Here is a 19289-nt window from a genome sequence, read left to right as displayed (position 1 = left end):
TTTTCTTTCTTTTTCTTTTTTGTGTTTTGATTCAATTAGTTCTATTCATATCCAGTTTCTTTTATCTTAATTATTTTATATGTAAAAATAAATAATTAACATTTACCTCTGAGATTGAGTAAAAATTAAAAAAATAATAATAATAATTTAATTATATTTTGGTAAGTATTAATGCAATAATAAACCGTCCTAAAAGCCAATACAAGCCAGCAATGTCTCTCATGCGGGAAAGATACAGGAGAGGCACGTACATATGCACATACATATATATATATATATAAATATATCTGTTTTGTAATCTTTTATTGTGTAAAATGTCTATTTAGTCTATTAAATATAATTTATTTACAGAGAATAGGTGGGTTTTAACTCAATAATTTTCTAAATTTTATGTTTTATATATGTGAAGGGAGAATTAATATAATTCAATGGTGATGTTCCTACTTTTACTGTTCTACTTTATTTCTAGTATTTATTTATACCTAACTTGTAAGAATTTCTGCATTTTTGTCTTATATAATAATATTATTATTTTTGGTATTTCACCGCGCTCCAAAATTTTTACATTTCGTAGCAAAGAGATATTCGTGAGTTAATTTAATATGATTGAGTGGTAGCATATTTTCCAAGAACAATGTTAGGATTATTAGTTACTGACAAAAGCAGTCAGAGCATTCTTATAAAAAAAAAAAAAAAAATTAATTTTAAATAATTATTTCTCATTTATTCTTCAGATTATTTCTCATAAATTGTTGTACTGACTAATTTATTTTTATTTAAAGGGTTAATTTCAATAAACATTACTTATTTCCTTAAATAAAATACTTCAAGGTAAGACTTATAATTAATATAAAAAAAATTACTATAATAAAATATAACGTATAGAATTTATAGATAACTACAACACATGTTTACAGGTGCACATTTCACAGTAACAAGACACATAATTAGAATTTTACATTTAAACAATATTTATATACTTTTTTTTTTAATTAAAGAAGTAGACAAAGTCATGTACAATAAAAACGCTTTTTTTGGTGACAACATTTATTGGATTATCTTAGTTTAATATTTTATTTGATCAATATTTCAAATTGCAATATGTAATAATTTACAATAGTTACATAACTATTTTTCTTTAGTATAAATATGTATTTTATTTGAAGTTTAAAGTTACATCATTAACTTCCCATAACCTAAATATCTATTAGTGCAGGAAGAATAAAAAAAAGGTAACAATAGAATTTGTAGGCTTTTAGAACTTGAGATCTCACTAATTTTACAACTTTAAAAATAAAAATAAAACTAAGAAAAAGAAAGTCTTAAAATATAGTTAAACCAATAATTTAATATGATTACTAATATTTTGTTTGGGATTGCCATCTGTTAGTCGCTCAAACCCTAGTCCATCTTCTTCCTTCAAATTTTCATGTTAATCCAAATACTTTACATTCCAAACATGGTCTTAAGCTCAAAATTTCTAATACCCCTAGGGTGGTTCAAGATAAGATATCCACCACTCTTCCCCCTTGTAGTGGGGCATACACTTATACTAGCGTAGCAGAAATCTTAGAGCAATCAATCAAATTATTAACTGTAGCAAACTCAAAGTAGAAAACTATACAGAGTCTGGACAACAAATGAAATCAAAGTAGGATAATGCCATATCTTAAAAACTTTTGCAGAATCTTCATCATCACTGTTCTCACAGTCTTGCTTAAATTGCTACCACAATATACAGCATAACTAGTTTTGTTTTGGCGGATCTCTAATCCTCACTATTGGAACCTTCTTCATCTTGATGATGTATCTTCTTTTCTCTTAAAAATAAAAAACAAAAAAGGAGAGTTTGAAAGTTCCTACAAAATAGAACATCTCTATTTCAATAACCTTGTATCTTCTTTGCTAATACTATAATGATCTATACCCAATAAACTGATGGCTCCAGTAATTTATCACAAGATAGAGCATCTCTATTTCAATAACCTTGTATCTTCTTTGCTAATACTATAATAATCTATACCCCGTAAACCGATGGCTCCAGTAATTTATCACAAAAAACCCAGTTCTTTCTGGATTTGGCCAATGGTAACCCTAACAAGATCTAGATCATAATGCAACAAAGAGAGTAATAGAGTTAATGTTCCATCAGGAACTTTCAAACCCATTAAATATACTCAGGCAATCAGGGAAAGGCATGATTTGAAGCCCAACTATAATTTGTAACAAGACCGGATACACATGTCAAAACATGTTAATACACTGACAGGTACTGATTGCAACCTACCACTTCCAAACCCTCAAAAAGTTTACTTATACACAAACATTAACCACGGGAGCAAAACCAGAAATCGGAGAGTAGGTCAGGAGACTTGCATTTACTTTATAACTAGAACTCAAATCTTTCCTGCTAAATACTGTCTTCCCAATAGGTATTCCATCCATCGTCAGATATCCTGAAAAGGCACTAACAACATGTTTGATTTGATTCAATAATTTTGTAATGTAAAGCAATATAACTAATTTTGTAATGCAAAGCAAAGTAACTGATTACAGAATTGAGAGGCTAGAATAATGATCATTACATCACAAGTATGATTACATGCTTATACAATGAAAACAAACAAGATAGTCATCAAACTTTTTACGTTACTTAGATCATTAAAAGAAACCAAACATGGTGTAAGCAGTAACTGCCTGAACCCTGAACCACTTGACTAAAATGGTCGAATGCTCCTATGTTGGAGCCCTGATTCTTTGGTCCAAACCCCTTAAGACACATCCTCAACTAAACTTGAAAATTGAAATCACTTAACTTGCGAGACATAGGATAAAATTCTTAACTTAACTTGAGAGACATAGGATAAAATTCTTCTAACATAAGCAAAACTGAACATTTTTTACCACAAAACAAAAATGAAACATACTCTTTGCCAACTTAAAAAGGAAAAAAAAACTACCCAAACGTAAGAGGGCACATACAGTCCATCCAACTCTAATTAACTGTTTGCTGGTGAGAACTGAATCTGAAAAACGTCACTAGTTCCGATTTTACTGCAGATTGAAATCGGAAGCAGAGGTTCTAAGTAATTTCTTATAAGAATAAAAAAGAGTCTAACATCTTTAAATAAGCAATTCCACCGAACGCCCATTGTGATCTTCTTTCCATTTTACTTTCTTGCTCAGTTTTCTCATCGATAAAGATAATACTAACTTGGAAACCCAGATATTCAATGAATTAACGGTGTAAACTAGTAAAACCTTACGAAGTTAAAAGAAAATGAAAATCTACATGGATTATCAACAGATAGCATATGTAAGAATCATGTTGCTCAAAACATCATTATCCTAATATTAGAGAAATCCAGAGTGTTCGACAAAATATTAGAAATTGAAAGAAAAAGCAAACCCTAGGAAGACAAGGATAAAGCAGCGGCAGGATTAGGGATCGTCAATCGATATCGCTATCATCGAAATCATCCTGGAAATTGTTGAAGAAATCGGCGTCAACAAGCTTGTTCTCGACGGAGACAACGCCCTCGCCGAATATCTCCAGTGGATCCACGTCATCTACGTCCATCGCCACTGTCGATCCTTGATCGTCCATATCTGCTATAAACTCCATCTGCATTGGCCTCATCTCTCTCACTCTCTCCCTTTCTAAGGCTCGCAACTCTCCGTGCTTTGTGCCCTCAGAATCAGAATAAGAAGCAAATGACAGGGGAAGGCGATCTTTCAGTTAGAGCATCATCTTCTGAAGTCGAGAACTTTCTCGACTCGTTAGGAAAAAAAAGAAAAATCAAAAATAAAATAAACTTTTATTTATGTAAGAGGCCAAAATATACATTTAAAATATGAAAATAATACAACAAGAATTATTACATGATATATTATATACGTCATAAAACAAAATAAAAATTATATTTTTATAAAAATATAAAAAATAAATTATTATGCTAAAAAGTTTCAGAATGACAAGAAATACAATGAAATTTAAAATTTTATAATAAGTTAATTATAATAAATAAATTTTTTTATAATATATGAACAAAAGCACTTAAATTTTTAGCCATATATATAATTTTTTAATTCTATAAAGTTTAATTATATATTTTAAATAAAATAAATATGGCAGGAATTTATTAGAGGGCACAAGTATATAATAATAAAGCATGAAAAGGCGTCGTTTTGATGAGGCCAAGTTCTTCAGAAACACATGTTTAAATATATTTTCATTTTTTTCCCCGTTTTTATTTAACTAATATTAAATTAATTTTATGTTTTATGCAGATATTATTATTTATCACAAATTTAATTTAAAATATTTGATTTATCAGATAATTAATTTAAAATCAGAAAAAAGGTTTATCTTAAACAAAATAAAGCAAATAATGCAAAGCTGCAAACGGTAATGGAATGGAGGAAGGTCTCCTGCTCACACTAGCGCTTCCTACATCCTGCTACATTACCTCGCCTCTTCCATGGCAACTCAAAAACCCAACTCTTTCTTCCTCATTTTCTAGTATTCATCGCTCCTCATGCACCTCCGCCACGATAATCAGGTGCTTCAAAGGAGTCCCATATGCCCAGAACGCTCGCTCCCAGAGGCTGCGGTTCAGTTTCAATCGTAATCGGTTCGACGACGAAGAAGAAGGTGATGGTGGTGGTGGTGGTGGTGATGATTTTGAGGATGATCTTGGAAGTTTGTTGAATAAGAGGAAGAAGAAGAGAAGGAAGAGAAAACGACAATGGTGGACCGATGGATTGGAGCTGGAGGAGGAGATGGATGATGTCTCGTCTGGTACTTTGGAGCAAGTTATCGATAGTCTTTGGATTCTTAAGGTAATTTCTTCTTTTTGATTTGAATTATCATGTTATTATTTCTAAATTAGGATCAAATTTGAATTGGGGCAGAGTTTGGATTTCAATTTGATGGATTTCAATGGTTTTAACTTGTGAAGTTCATAATTTGAGTAGGCAGTTTAAAATACTGTTTCTTCAGGTTTTAGCACTGAAGCTCTTGAAACGGTGTATTCATTAGACCAAAATGGACTAATGGTTTTAAGCTGTTACATTCTTTCTTATCAACATTGGTACTTATAAGGGTTCTAGGAAAGAATCCAATAAGCTTGCTGTAATGTTCTTTACCTTGTGAAATGAAAGCAAACCCATCCCCTTTTTTCTTTTCTTCCGTCTACATGATAACTTTCATGGTAATTGACAAGCAAGTCAGAGTTCACTTAAAGTTCAAGTTCTAATTTTATGGAATACAAACTCTCTGAGGAACAGCATATCATTTAAGGAAAAACAAACTTTGTAATGCCTCTAAAACTTTCCTTTTATACCACTAGAAGATTCATGGTAATTGACTTTGTGGGAGTTATCTTGTAAGTCAACATTCTTGTGCTCGTGGGTGGAATCCTTTTGTGCCTTGATTGACAAAACATTTTAGGATATGTTATATATATATATATAATGCACAGCTGGATGCTTTGACATGGCTTGTTAAGTTAATTGTGAGATTGGTCGTGATCACTTTATTTCCTGTGTACATGTTTTGGCAAGTTTCTGCCAGTTCAGCTTTAGCTTTTTTAGATTAAAAACTTCGAATTTGTTTGACAGTCACTTAGAGTCTTTAACTTCACTCTAATGATGTAAAGGGGACATGTCATCACAAGCAATTTTCTCTGAAGCATTTATGAAGTTTAACTTATGGATTGCTGCTTGCAGTTCTAATTTCTGAGAAACTTTGGACAGTATTCATTTACTAGTAAGTCCCTTTTGGTTTATTTCACTTCCGATTCCCAGAATTCAAGGTGTGTTGAGGGTTAATCAAACTCAAAAATTATCAAGCCTAATAGAAAAGTTAAACCTAAGAATTAGGTAAGAATTGATGGGAAATAAACCAAGCAGACAGTTACATTGCATTGGAGGCCTGATAGAGATGTGATAGTAAACTGGTTAAGATATTTGCTTTTTTCTTTCTGTTGATGCAGGTGTTTAAATCTTACGGTTGGTTGCTTCCAGTCATAATATTATCTCTTCTGCTAGCTACTGGTCCCAAAGCTTTCTTCACGGCATTAGCAGTAACCATTGGACAGTCAGCACTATTTCTAGCATTCCAGAAGCTAATGGGAAAGCATAAACCTGTTCCAAAAAAGAAGGGCAGGATAAGAAGGAAACCTTCTGCTGGCATTGGAATGAATTTTGAAATGGAGGAAGAACAAGACGAAAGTCTTAAAACGAGGAAGAAAAAGATGGGGAACCAATCATCAGTGGGTAGCAGTAATGGATCAGTTAACCATAGTGGTCAAAAAGTGCGTAGTTTTGGTGGATGGGATGAGCTCATTGAGCTGGATGGCATGGGATCTATGCAGGAGCCAGCTCAAATGGCAAAGGGCTCACAGAGGACTCCAAAGCACGAAAGCAAGTTAAGCAGGAGAGGAAGAACAAGTGAATCGCCATTAGTGTTGAGATTGTTGATGGCTGTCTTCCCATTTCTAAGCTCTTGGAAAGGGATACTTTGATGCCCAATTCCATCAAATTTACCTGCGAGTATTGAGGCTGAGTTACCACCAAATATAAGGGGGTTGTCTCCTTACTACCTGATCCCATTCCCTTCCATTGTAATGCTGAAGCAGTAAAAATTGAAGTTACCTGTGAGGCAAAATTCACAAGATATTATTCTACTTTGCCCAGTCCATTTAGTATGATCAATTACAATTTTGGGTAAGCAATTGTGATTCAGATGTATATTGAAAAGAAGTTTATCTTTTTCCTTGACATTCAGTATCCTGGTCCTTTCTCTTGTCCAATATAAACCTCTCACGTGATTGATAGGAATTTTGTTTCAGAAATATGGAATCTGTTTGTCCCTCATCTTTTGCTGGGTAGAGAAAGTTATCTTATTGATATCTCTTTATACAAAGTGGAATCAGCCAGAAAATTGTCCAAGTAAATGGACAAGCTTCTGATGAAGTAGCTTACTCTTCTGCACCATCCTCCGCGAACTGGTAGCACTTGGAACTTCTGGAGATATGGTTGTTAGTTTAGAGTACTGAGAAAATGTAGAGCTATTCTTTGGCTTTCTGATTGTTTATAGTTCAGCCAGTTTACTCTACGGTAAAGATGATGAAATGCCCGTGAGAATATCCAAAAAGAAAAACTTCGTATCTCATTTCTTTTCCTCATTTTCTTTGGAATTCCTGACCCAAAAAAAAATTATGAGAAGATCTTCCAAATTTCACAATTTTACCAACTAGAGCAGGCATTGATGCGAACATGTAATCTTCCTATCTCAATTATCATGATGAGGTGGCTTGTTATAGACAGCCAATTCTCTTAAGATGCCCTAAATTTTGAACCTGCTTTTCAAGTAATTTAGATAAATTTCTCATGCATTGGAGTAACCAGTGTCATTTCATACAACTGAGAGATTCTCCTTTAGCTTTCATAGAAAAATACCTTCCCATGAAATCGAATTACTTTTTGGTTATACCAATGTCAATACTTCAGCATACAAACTCTTTCTTCTCTTGATCATCAAAACTGTTTTTTTTTTTCTGTAAATTCTGATTGCATTAAATTTACACTTGACAACAATTAATGGAAATACCAAAGAATTCCTATCTAAAAAAAAGTTCAGATGAAAATTTCTATTTTGCAAAGAGTAGTCCTCGGTTGAGATAGCAAGCAGATACAGGGTCCTCAAGGCAGCCACAGAAAGCATCCTCATCCTTGGGAAATGAATTTGGTAGGGGATGATCAGGAATAACGCCAACCTATGTAAAGCAAGAGGAAGCTGGTTAGCATGATGAGAAGAGATAGACAGCAAGTGAAGGAATGCTATAGCACCTTGTCAATGTCGGTGTGAGCAGGTGTTTCATATCGAGCAACTGTGACAACTAAGCCAGAGCCATCAGACAGTTCAAAAACTGACTGAATCTTGCTGCAAAACCAAAATCTACTGTTTACATTGTGGATAGAACTGATGTCAATAGCATGTTGCAGAAAGGAAAATGTTACCCTTTCCCAAATGTTGGTTCTCCAAACAACACAGCACGTTTGTTGTCTTTTAATGCACCAGCTAATATCTCACTTGCACTTGCAGTACCTTTGTTCACCTGATAAGAGATCCGAAGAGCCATCATTGATTGGATACAACATTTCCGTTGAAAAACAAAAAACTTGATTGAATATCATAGATTTGGTAAATTCTTCAAATACTGTTCATATTCAATAGAGAGATAGAGAGAGGTTGATAAGAGACCAACTCAAAGATCGTACTTGAGAAATCAGAAAGAGAAATTTCAAATTATGATTTCTGCAACTTTCTCCTGCCCTATGTTTACTGAAATGAATTGGGTTCATTTAGGGAAAAGACCAGTCTCCAAGATTCATCGTACTCAGGAACTTTCTCTAAAAATTTATTGACAGTAATACGCTTATTGCCAGAACAAAATGCAAGTATATTTTTGGGACAACATAGAGCATAAAACTACCCCCAGGCAACTTCCCATAACTGCGTAAGTCCCAAATATGAGGAACAAAAGAGAGAATCTTCAAACTGTTAGATCTGTTGATAAACACACCTTTTTGTTGAAAAAAGAAGACCAAAAAGAAAAACAAACAAACAAACTGATGTTTGCTAATAATCCATAAGAGATAATTAGGCAAGGAAGCCTGAAGCCCAAGAAAATAAAAGGAACCACAGCTATAGCATATAATCCACCTACTTGGCAGATATCTAGAGCATGATTCTTAAGAATTCTAATGATCTGGTGCATTAGATAGTGTACCAGCACTGTCAGAGGTTCTGAAGCTGCTAATGCACTGCTTCCATCTGTGTCATAAATGTCTCGAACACCACGACTATCACAAATATACACAATTACACCTTTGTCTAGCCTGAAAAACAAACAGCCATTTAAGAAGCAATAGCATTATAGCTCTTAAATTCTTTTTATGTTTAGCACTCCGTAGGATGAAACTGACCTACCCTAGGATCTGCTACTGTAGCTTATAAGTTTGAATGAAATCAAAACTAAGAAGAATATTACTGAAAAATTTAGTTTAGGAAGTAATCTAATGTTTGAACCACAATGAAAACCACAGCTCAAAAAATCCAATTAAAAAGAGTTGAAACAGTAATGAAAATCAACAAAACCAGAGGTGGATGCTCACATGCATGCATGTTCTTAAAACATGTATTATCCATAACAAAATTCATGTTTGTTGGTCTGTATCTTTCAGTCTCTTACAGAACAGCTCAAAAGATCACCTTAACAAATTTGCAATCAACAACCATATAGTGGGCAGCAATTCTATATTTTGACATAGCTTATTCATTTAATGTGCGTCAGAAAAAGTTTCAGGAAGCACAATATCAACAGCCACCAAAATTACCTGCCAGCAAATAACTCTGCTTATCTACACCAAACAAAAAAAATGTACCAACTTGATGCATAAAATAAAGGAACAATATATCTAAAACTAAAGACACCCAAATGCAGTGCAACAGTTCCATACACCTGGTTAACTTACCATATCTTTGCTATCTCAATTCCTTCCGGAAAAAGACCACCACTGCAGCAAATTTAAGCTTTCAGAAAACCTGTCATAAGACCGAGTTTAAATGGATTCGAAAGCTAATCACCTATTATCTCGAAGGTCCAAAACAAAGGCATTCACATTATTACTTCGTAAGGTACCAATTGCTTCCTTGACAGCACCTGCAACAATCAAAATTCGTAAGAATGAAAACATTTATCATAGAGAATTTTCAAGCTAGCATCAGTCTATATCAGAACCTATTGGCTCAGAAACACTGAAAGAGAAAGAAGAGAATGGGAGGAATGAGATTAAGAAGTCGTTTGGAATTGTTTAGCTTTAAGCACGTCATTTTAATATTCATATTTGGTAATGTTAAAAGATGAAATAAATCAAGATGTTCAAGAGCAAGTAAATCTAGTTAAAGGGTGTAATTGTTAAAGAGGAACTAAATCAGTGTGTTAAAAAGAAAGTACATCAGGTTAAAGGATATAAAGGTAAATTACACCTTTTGTAGTCAATTATCTATTCCCTTATTCCATCATGGAAAACTTATATTGTACTGTAATATTTAGTAAAATACACATCAAACTATTTTTAACATGTAACCAAAAAAGTAAGATGTTTCTTAATTTCTTTAAAAGGGATGCTAAAAGGTAGATAATAAGCATCTTATTCCTAACTTTTTAGGTTCTTATTTTTCTTGTCTAACAAATTTACTTCAACTACAATACATATCTGATACAAACATAAGATATTTATTTACGATAAATATATGTACTAACAATTTTTTTAGAAAAATATAACAGGTTATCTCTTACCATCTATATTTTATCAAAAACATTACTGCTTATCTTTTCTAACTAAAAATTTATCTGCTCTAAATAACCTAAATCTCCCTACTGCTTTCAGTACATTTCTTTCAGAAATTCCAAACACCCTCTTACGTAATTGAAATTTGGCGATAAACTTCAAACTTGAAGAGGTTTTTGATCAAGACTCAAACAAAAGGTAGATGCAATGAGTCACAATCTGAATCAGTTTCCGGAGAGATCACATATTGTAACTTAGACACTTTGTACAATATGAAACAAAAAGATTAAAGTAGCAGCTAATTATTCCTTGCAATCAAAATGATTAAATTAGATCCCAAGTACCAAATTATAATAACTAAAAGGACTATGTTGCCTTCCGTCTGTCTTCAGACAGTACAAAAATACAAATAAGGCAGCATTTTAGTCAAACAAGTATTACACATGAAGTCATTTTTTACTAACATTTCCCAATTATTTAGTATTAAATCCAAGGAGCTGCCAACCCATGAAAGCAAATGGATCATATACTGAAAGTCTATTGAAAAAAGTACAAGCAGCATCTCCACTCACCAGAAGCACGCTGATTGAATGATGTTAATTTAATATAACCAATCCTGGGGGTGTCTTTTCCAGAACCAGGAACTTCACACAGTCTTGATGTCACAGGATTGAGTGAAACTTTCTCTCTCCTGGATAACAGAAGTTGACAATAACTATGGGAGGTCCTAACAGTAAACTCAACCAATTCCCTCAACATATTTAAAGTCACAACACAAAATCTTCAACCATATAATGATTTTTATAAATATTTTAGGTTATTAAAATAATACTTTAGAATAACAAAACCTATAATAATGATTTAACAAAGAATTTTAATTAATATTTAAGAAAAAATAGATCTGTTGTCCAATATAGTTTCTTCTGATACAAGAAAAGTCAACTCCAAAAAGAAAGGAAGTGTATTTACGTCAAAGCTAAGTTCTTTATTTCAGATCCACTGCGGATGGTTAGCTCCACTGAGCTTCCTTCAGGTCCCCTGCATTTTGTCAGCAGTCTCTTTCAATAAATTACTTGAAAAGACAGAAGCTAATGAATAGAGGAACAATAAACTTTCAAACTGTGAAAAAAAAATCGAGCAGAGAAGTTCATCGTTCATTTCAAATGAGAAAAAGCAATTATTATTGTGAAAACCAGTGTATATCAGCATTCTCCTTTCTTCGAATCCCTTTCAGCATGGAGCAGTTGATCCAACAGGAACCTGCTTGGATCAACTCTAGGAGAGAGAGATCCCTCAATCAATCTTATGAAATGGTAGGAGCAATTTGCTTGGTTTAAGATTTTAGGAGTATTTTAGGAGGAAATGAATTATCTCCGTGGGATTCATTCAGAAATATTAGTTTTTATACTTCCAAGGATAGTTTTGCTTGTATTTCAAGGTACATATATGTGGCTCATGTTGCTTCTCTTTTTAAGCATCATAATTCATTTCCAAATTCTGTCAATTTTAATAGAATTTAAAATATACTATCCATTTTATTATAATTTATTTGAACTTGAGCTTTCACGTTTTGTGTTTGGAATAAGTATAAAAAACTAGAATCCCAATGAATTCCAAAAAAATAATTCATTTGCAAATATATGCAAGTGACTTTGTAAAGTATAAATACTCACTGCAAACGTTCTGCTGCATCATATATGCCCATGTTATCTGTGCTCACATTATCTATTGATAGGAGAATATCCCCAGACAATATACCAGCTCTATTTGCAGGACCTCCTGGGGCAGCTGAAATAACAACAAGGCCAGCAGGTGATCCATCAGATCCAGCAGGGTAGCCTATTGACAGCCCAACACCGGTAAGAGACCCTTGAGTTCCAGACTGCCTTCAGAAAAGATAGTAAAAGAATTCAGAAAGAATGACCATAGGTACAAAATTTTATCAAACATAACATTTGACTGCAGTGTGCTAGCTTTCATATTCATTCCTCATTGTAAACTGTAATGTAACAACAAATGAGCTGTACCCGCAAATTCTTAAATTTGTCAGGCTCTAGAAACCTGGTGAAAGGATCATCCAGTGTGGCAAGCATCTTCCTGATAGCCATATCTAAATGCAAATAAGTCAACATGACACATTAATTAATAACAGAAATAAGGTACAGATCTCAATAAAAAACTAGCTAGACCTTTTTTTCCTATCAGTACTGATTTTTAGAAGTCCTATGCATGATCAGGTAACAGCCCTTCACTTATCCAGGTGCCAACAAAGAGATAAACAAAATCATATCTGATCAACAAAACAAATGTATTTTAATTTAATAAAAACTTCAGCTATTACATCACCTTAATTTTGTGAAGAACAGATAACTAAGAGATTAGAGATTGCAAAGAGCAGAATGCATACATGTCTCTTGTCGTGTATTCATTGGTTCATTTCTTAATGCATTTTCTCTGTAGCGAAACCAGCTTTGGCCGTTGAAAGTTTTGTCAACGTAAGCACGATCAATTGTTCTCCATGCCTCTAAGAAGAGTAGATTCTCCTCACTAAGAGCCCCTGAAGGATAATAAAAGGAATTTAGGATGAAAGTAAACCATCCGATCCTCCATATTTTGCATCTAGCAGTGAATATTTTTAGATAAACATAAACTCACAGGAGGGATCATTGTTAACAGCAATAGAAACTGATGTAACAAGCAACACTGTAGCAACTAACTGGATGAAAAGAACAGAGACATGTCGTCTGATTTTTTCTGAGCAATTTATTACTTTCTGAGGACCACCAGTACATTTCCTGGATTTTAGAAGATTCAAATAACTTTTAGAAAATAGAGACTGAGAAGAAAAGCGTTTATTCAGCCAACAAATGGAACTACTGAGGAACCCAGGTGAAAAATCTCCATCACAGTTTCTAGATCTGTAACTATCATTTGTCCTTATACAAAATGTAGGATTCCAAGTTTGTGCTTCCGCAAGCTTCACAAGTTGTGATTTCCTAGGTCGCACCTGCAAAAGCTCAATTAAATTGTGATATACACTAAACAGAAGGTCGTTATCATTGTTTTTTCGAGCAAAAGACAATGTGTAAAAGAACCTACAGTTAAGTCCAAGGAAGTGTTAAAATCCGGTAGCAACGGATGAAAAAATCTGAATACAGTTCTTGACTTTAAAAATCAGAAGCATTTTTTGTTTAGGCAGTTCGAACAAGCTTACATAGGTGCAGTATCGAAGTCTCAACACCTTGTAGGTTCAATTCTGGAACATCTTAGATCAAATAAACCAAAATGGATAAGCTAACATTTCAGAAAATGGTTTTACCCCAGTAAATTACTGAAATGAAATGTATCACAGATGTAAGGTCCTTCTTTTCTCCTTTTATTTGAGCTTTGTTAAGAAACAGTACAAAGAAAAATAAAAGGATCCATATATCACAAGATTTGGTATAAATATACTAGAACAATGCCTGAATATCTAATAATCAGCCTTCATTATCAACAAACAAGCTTAGCCCCACATGCCATGTTTCAGGAAAGTTGCATCCCATTCACAATCTGCATGCCAAACATACTGCATTTAAAGTGACTTACGGAGAAAACTAGCTTATTAACCAAATCCTATCCCACTGACAAAGAAACAGATATACTAATCCATTACCCCAATAAAACTCCATTACGTGCTTGTTGCAGTAAATTTCTAAGTCTCATCAAACAAAAAGCACCGGTTCAATACTATTTATCAATACAATAACCAAAAAAAGAAAACATCCGAGCGAGCAAATACAATCTCTTCTCTCCAATCCGGTATTAGTCCAACTTTTTAACTAATCATGAATGCATAGAATCACTGTTCACTTGATATACATTTTGCTCACTCCACACTGAAACTGAAGAAACCGATCGTTCTCCGTCAAAACCATGCCTATCACTCGACCCCGTAATACAACGTTAGTTGCCAAAGCCAAAACTAGTCTTCTAATTCAGCTCCGAAATTAATTCAATATATTTATACATTCGTGCGGTTGTACAGTGTAAGTGAATTTCAAGACTTTCAACTCTCATCCACCTCAAGAAAAATCATCTTTAAGAAGAGCTCGAAGTAAAAAGAATAAGTATAACAGGGAAAAGAAAAGAGTACCTGAAACAGCGTAAGCTTCAAAATGAATTTAGGTTTTCTGTCGATGCAAGAGACGGTTAAATAAGGAGATAGACAAGAGCTTGCAAGAATTTCCATGGACAGAGCACCTTACAAATTTTAGCTTTGTTCTTCTCCCCTATCCTTTCTGTTTCTTATCAAGTTCTTATTTTTCGATGAACCGGGTTTAAATTTTATTAAGGAAATTGACAGAAAACATGTGCCAAAATGGCAAAACATTCTTATTATTTGAAAATGTTTAAATGACTCTATCAGAATTATCTTGAGCTTTTAATTTATATTTAAAATAATGTTAATTTTTTTCCTTTATAAACTAATTAAAAAATAAATATTATATCAAACACGTGGCATTTAACTATTAGCTATCCTATTTAATGAAAAACAATAATTAATTATAATAAATAAAATGTCATTTAAAATTTTTAGTACAATATACACAAAAAAAAAATAGTATATACATATAAAAGTTAATTATTAACTAAATTAACTGAAAACTACTGCAACTTATATGTGTATGTAATCTATACTTTTTGTACATTATAATAATAACATATATCTACATATATATAACTATGTATATGTAATTCTTTAACAATTATTATTCCATACAATCCAATGAGAAAAAGTCTAATTTTTAATTAAAAAAAATTACTTTATTAAAAATTTATTTGTCCATTAAAACTTGATTGGATGATTTATATAATGGTTCATTAATGTTGAATACGGTTTAGTACATACAAAATTTATTAATATTCAAATTTAATCATATTTAAATGATGATCTATTAATATTTGATAGTATCAATTATTTTTATTTGAATTAATAGTATGATATAATTATATATTTGAGCAAATTATCTATTTTGTTATTATTTTTTTATATATTATTATAAATAAATAAATAAAAAAAATATTTAATGTTAAATATAGAAATATATAGATATATATATTTAAATATATATATAATTAAATATATTATATACATATATATAAGTAAAATATTACGTACATGTATATTTATAATTAAAATATTATAAATATATATTTGTATATAATTAAATATATAAACACATATATAAATAAATCTTAGAGAAGTAAAAAAGAAGAATGATAAAATAAAAAATAATTTAGTAAATAAAAAAAATCTTAAAGATATAGTGAGAAAAAATAATTGAACTATCATAAAATTACTAAATTGATTATTTGAAAAAATAAAAAAAAAAATCATGATACTGAGAATCATGATTCAACTAATAAAAAATTATATTATGTGTTTAAAAATATAAATAAAAAAAATTGTAAAAAAATCATATCATCTTCACTTAATGGTTTTCGTATTATATATATAATATATAACTATTATGCTTAAATAATCTTTATTATAAAAAAAAAATTATTGAATATAATTTAAAAGGTTATGCAACTTGTGAGCAATGTAACAAGTCATTTCCAAGAGAGACTACCTACTTTCACATTCATTAGAAATTTTCAAAATAAGATACATTTTTCAAGGATTGATACCTTCAGTTTATTAAAAAATATAGAATTAAGAAAATGGATAAAGAGAAAATTAGAAATATATATATATATATATATATACAAGGGGTCGGGGAAAAAGAGAAATGAAGGTTAGCAGATAAAGACAAAATAGGTAAGAAAATTCATAAATGTGAAACAAAGAAGAAATAATAAGAGATTGGATGGAAATACTGAAGGCGATGGTCATATTTTTGCTTTTAATAATATTTATTACCAGAAAATTTTGCAAGCTTTAACAAAATAAATAATAAATTATTGAAAAGAAAATGAAAAGTTGACTCTTTAATTTAAGATTTTTTTTTTTTTAAAAAAAATTAATTTTAATAGACTTAGCTCAGAGGAATTTTCTCATCTAAAAAGAAAAATATTACTGGGAATTTATTTTTGTGTAATCATATAGAAAACGACAAAACAATGTTGACGGGTCAGTGTAAGTAACAGAGAAGACCTTGACTACAAACATTTAAATAATATTTATACATATATATATATGTAATGTATAAGTATGAAAGCTGACTTTTCTCTTCCTCCTATTTGTATTCAAAGTTTGCAGGTCTGATTAGAATATTTTGCGATACTGATGTGTACCAAACCTCTTTGCCTTTCAACTTACATGCCATACCAGCTTTCAATTTATTTGAATTCTTTATTTTCTGCATTTTCCTCACTCCTTCATGTATAGATATTTCCATATGTAAATTTAATTTTGTCAATGGTCAAACACTATATATATATATATATATATAATATGTATATACCCATTTAATTTTATCGACAAAAAGAGGCTCCAGAAGTCAAAAGAAATTAAAATGGTTTTAATAACTTTTTAAAATAAAGTTAAAGCGACTAACTAGTTATCGGTTATTGCAATCACGTAACATAGCTCTTTCACGAGACCCTCGATGGCTAGATGTGCAATACATATTCATCTCAAATAACACATATATGTACATATATATATATGTATATATAGTGCGCATATATCTACATAATATGTGTATATTTTATAACTATGCCTGTGCAGATTCCCTTTTAGGTGTGTAATGTATATTCGTCTCAAATAACATATATATATCTATATATATGCGCACATACATGTGAATAATGTGTGTGTATATATATATATAATAACTATGCCTGTGCAGATTCCCTTTTAGAAAATTTCCACGTCGATCACGTCATCAGTCACAGGATTCTCCTAAAACCTAGGTGGGTGGGCCCCACCAGTGGCCGGAAAAGTCAAATTTGACTTTTCATTAATGATTTTGATTGGTTCACAAACCCATACGTCGTCGTTCCGTACAACTACCACTAAGTTGGAAAGCACCACCTCCGTTGATCTCCTTCGTATTATTATTACAAACACCATGACGTCAAAACTCATTTTATTTTTTTAATTATTTTTTTACATTATAAAATTTAAATAAACATTTTAAAAATGAAGAAAATAAAATTAAAACTAGAATTAAATTAAACAGGAGTAGGAGTACAAGACGACCTGGGTTCAATTTTTCTTAATTGAAACCCATTATTCTGCAACTCATTATCGTCGTCGTGGTAAACATACGCAAACCCTCCGTGTCTGGTCAAATCCATACCCGCCATCTCATCGTCAGCAGAGATCCTTAAAAGCTTCAGTTTACGAAGAATCAAGAACAAACTCCCCATCGTTGCACTCACCCAACCGGCTATTACTAATATCTGTATAATATGAGCCGCTAGAAGCCTCCCACCGCCGCCCATGAACAATCCGTACGGCCGAGGAATCTTGTTCGGGAAAACCTCGTTCACGAGCTTCTCCGACGAAAACAACGCCGTGAATATAATCCCCCAAGCTCCACAACCGCCGTGCAACTGCGCCGCCTCAAGTGGGTCGTCGAACTTCATCTTCTCCGCCAACTTGTTACACCCGATCAACACCAACGCCGCTACGAACCCACAAATGATAGCAGCCCAAGGCTCCACGACGGAGCAACCAGAGGTAATTGCAGCGAACCCACCGAGTAAACCGTTGCAGACGTCGGTCACGTTCCAGTGGCCGGAAAGTATTCTTTTTCCGAAGAGAGTAGTGAGTGCGGCTGTGCAACCGGCAAGTGTTGTGGTGACGGCGGTTCGTCCGACAGCGCTCCACTGGCCGTAAAAGTTCCCGGAGTTGTATGGTGCCAGGATTTTGACGAATGACCCGGGATTGAACCCGTACCACCCGAACCAGAGAAGGAAGGTGCCGAGGACGACGAGGGAGGCGCTGTGGCCGCGCAAGGCAATGGATTTCCCACCATTCTCGAAACGCCCGATTCTGGGACCTTCAATGAAGGCGCCCCAAAGTCCGGCGATACCACCCACCATGTGAACTACGCCGGAGCCGGCAAAGTCGATGACTCCTGATCCAAACAAGAGGTTTCCGTCGCCTCTAGTGGCACTAGCCCAGCCATCAACGGACCAGAACCAGTGAGAGACAACTGGGTAGACGAAACCGGTCAAGAAGGAGGAGTAAATGAGGTAAGCAACAAACTGGGTTCGCTCGGCTATGGAGCCGCTGGTGATGCCAGCCGCAGCTATGGCGAAAGCCCACTGGTAGAGGAAGAAGCTAAAGTCAAAGTTGGAGGAAGGGATTGACTTGAGAGCGAAGTTGTGACGGCCGATGAAGCCGTTGGAAGGAGTTCCAAAAGCGAAAGCGAAGCCGAAGAGGTAGTAGAAGAGGCCACCGGCGGCGGCGTCGAGAACGTTGGTGAGCATGATGTTCATGGTGTTTTTGGCGCGTACGGAACCGGCGCAGAGCATGGCGAAGCCGAGCTGCATGGAGAAAACCAAGTAGGCGGAGAAGAGGAGGTAAGTGGTGTCTACTGCGAAGCTCGTGTCGATGAATTTGTTGCAGATGAATTCGGCGGCCTCTGTCCCGTTTGGTCCCAGCAAGGGCGCGAGATCAGATGCGATGCACGCCATGGCTGAGAGAGAGAGAGAGACAGAGAAGATGGGTAGGCAGGTGAGAAGCGGGGGGGGATGAGTGAATATATAATTGGAGAAATGGAGAGGAGAAGACTTTTCAAATTTCATAATTCATTTGTTTTTATGAAAAATTAGTAATAAATTTTTTGAAAATGAAAAACATAAATGATTCTTGATCCCTAGGTATCTTTGAGTGGGTCCCGGGAATTTCTTTCCCCACATGCTGTTTATATATTCACCATCTTTAATGTGTTACTGTTAACAGATTAATTGTGATATATATTTTTTAA

The 19289-nt window shown here is 33.4% G+C and overlaps 4 protein-coding genes across 6 annotated transcripts; 1 reads left to right on the top strand and 3 right to left on the bottom strand.

Annotated features, from left to right (window-relative positions):
* Positions 1 to 2132: 2132 nt before the first annotated feature.
* On the bottom strand, positions 2133 to 3806 carry SMAP1 (small acidic protein 1). Of its 2 annotated transcripts, none has more exons than XM_022041314.2 (2): positions 3410 to 3806; positions 2133 to 2467 (listed from the first exon to the last, which is right to left on the bottom strand). In XM_022041314.2, the coding sequence occupies exon 1, from the start codon at positions 3638 to 3640 to the stop codon at positions 3452 to 3454; it is 189 nt and encodes a 62-aa protein (XP_021897006.1). In that variant the 5' UTR covers positions 3641 to 3806; the 3' UTR covers positions 2133 to 2467; positions 3410 to 3451. The 2 variants fall into 2 exon arrangements, with proteins under 2 accessions (XP_021897006.1, XP_021897005.1); XM_022041313.2 differs by having other exon boundaries at positions 2186 to 2456; positions 3410 to 3803.
* Positions 3807 to 4378: 572 nt separating this feature from the next.
* LOC110813920 (uncharacterized) lies at positions 4379 to 6783 on the top strand. Its single transcript, XM_022041201.2, has 2 exons — positions 4379 to 4842; positions 5997 to 6783. Exons 1-2 carry the CDS (start codon positions 4417 to 4419, stop codon positions 6525 to 6527), a joined length of 957 nt encoding a protein of 318 aa, XP_021896893.1. The 5' UTR covers positions 4379 to 4416; the 3' UTR covers positions 6528 to 6783.
* A 659-nt stretch (positions 6784 to 7442) lies between these two features.
* LOC110813973 (Peptidase S41 family protein) lies at positions 7443 to 14664 on the bottom strand. Of its 2 annotated transcripts, XM_022041274.2 has the most exons (13): positions 14498 to 14664; positions 13018 to 13369; positions 12770 to 12919; positions 12390 to 12472; positions 12036 to 12244; positions 11332 to 11400; positions 10935 to 11053; positions 9656 to 9731; positions 9544 to 9585; positions 8799 to 8907; positions 8026 to 8123; positions 7855 to 7948; positions 7443 to 7781 (listed from the first exon to the last, which is right to left on the bottom strand). In XM_022041274.2, the coding sequence occupies exons 1-13, from the start codon at positions 14591 to 14593 to the stop codon at positions 7656 to 7658; spliced, it is 1623 nt and encodes a 540-aa protein (XP_021896966.1). In that variant the 5' UTR covers positions 14594 to 14664; the 3' UTR covers positions 7443 to 7655. The 2 variants fall into 2 exon arrangements, with proteins under 2 accessions (XP_021896966.1, XP_088071452.1); XM_088215326.1 differs by lacking the exon at positions 13018 to 13369 and having other exon boundaries at positions 14498 to 14631.
* Positions 14665 to 17421: 2757 nt separating this feature from the next.
* On the bottom strand, positions 17422 to 19048 carry AMT1;1 (ammonium transporter 1;1). Its single transcript, XM_022041316.2, has one exon. It carries the CDS (start codon positions 18994 to 18996, stop codon positions 17524 to 17526), a length of 1473 nt encoding a protein of 490 aa, XP_021897008.2. The 5' UTR covers positions 18997 to 19048; the 3' UTR covers positions 17422 to 17523.
* Between the last annotated feature and the right edge of the window lie 241 nt (positions 19049 to 19289).

Source organism: Carica papaya, chromosome 3 (genome assembly GCF_054855325.1).
Source record: "Carica papaya isolate Zhongbai chromosome 3, ASM5485532v1, whole genome shotgun sequence".
Classification (NCBI taxonomy): Eukaryota; Viridiplantae; Streptophyta; class Magnoliopsida; order Brassicales; family Caricaceae; genus Carica; species Carica papaya.
Note: the sequence above shows the minus strand (reverse complement) of the source record. Positions and strands in the feature narration are given on the sequence as shown.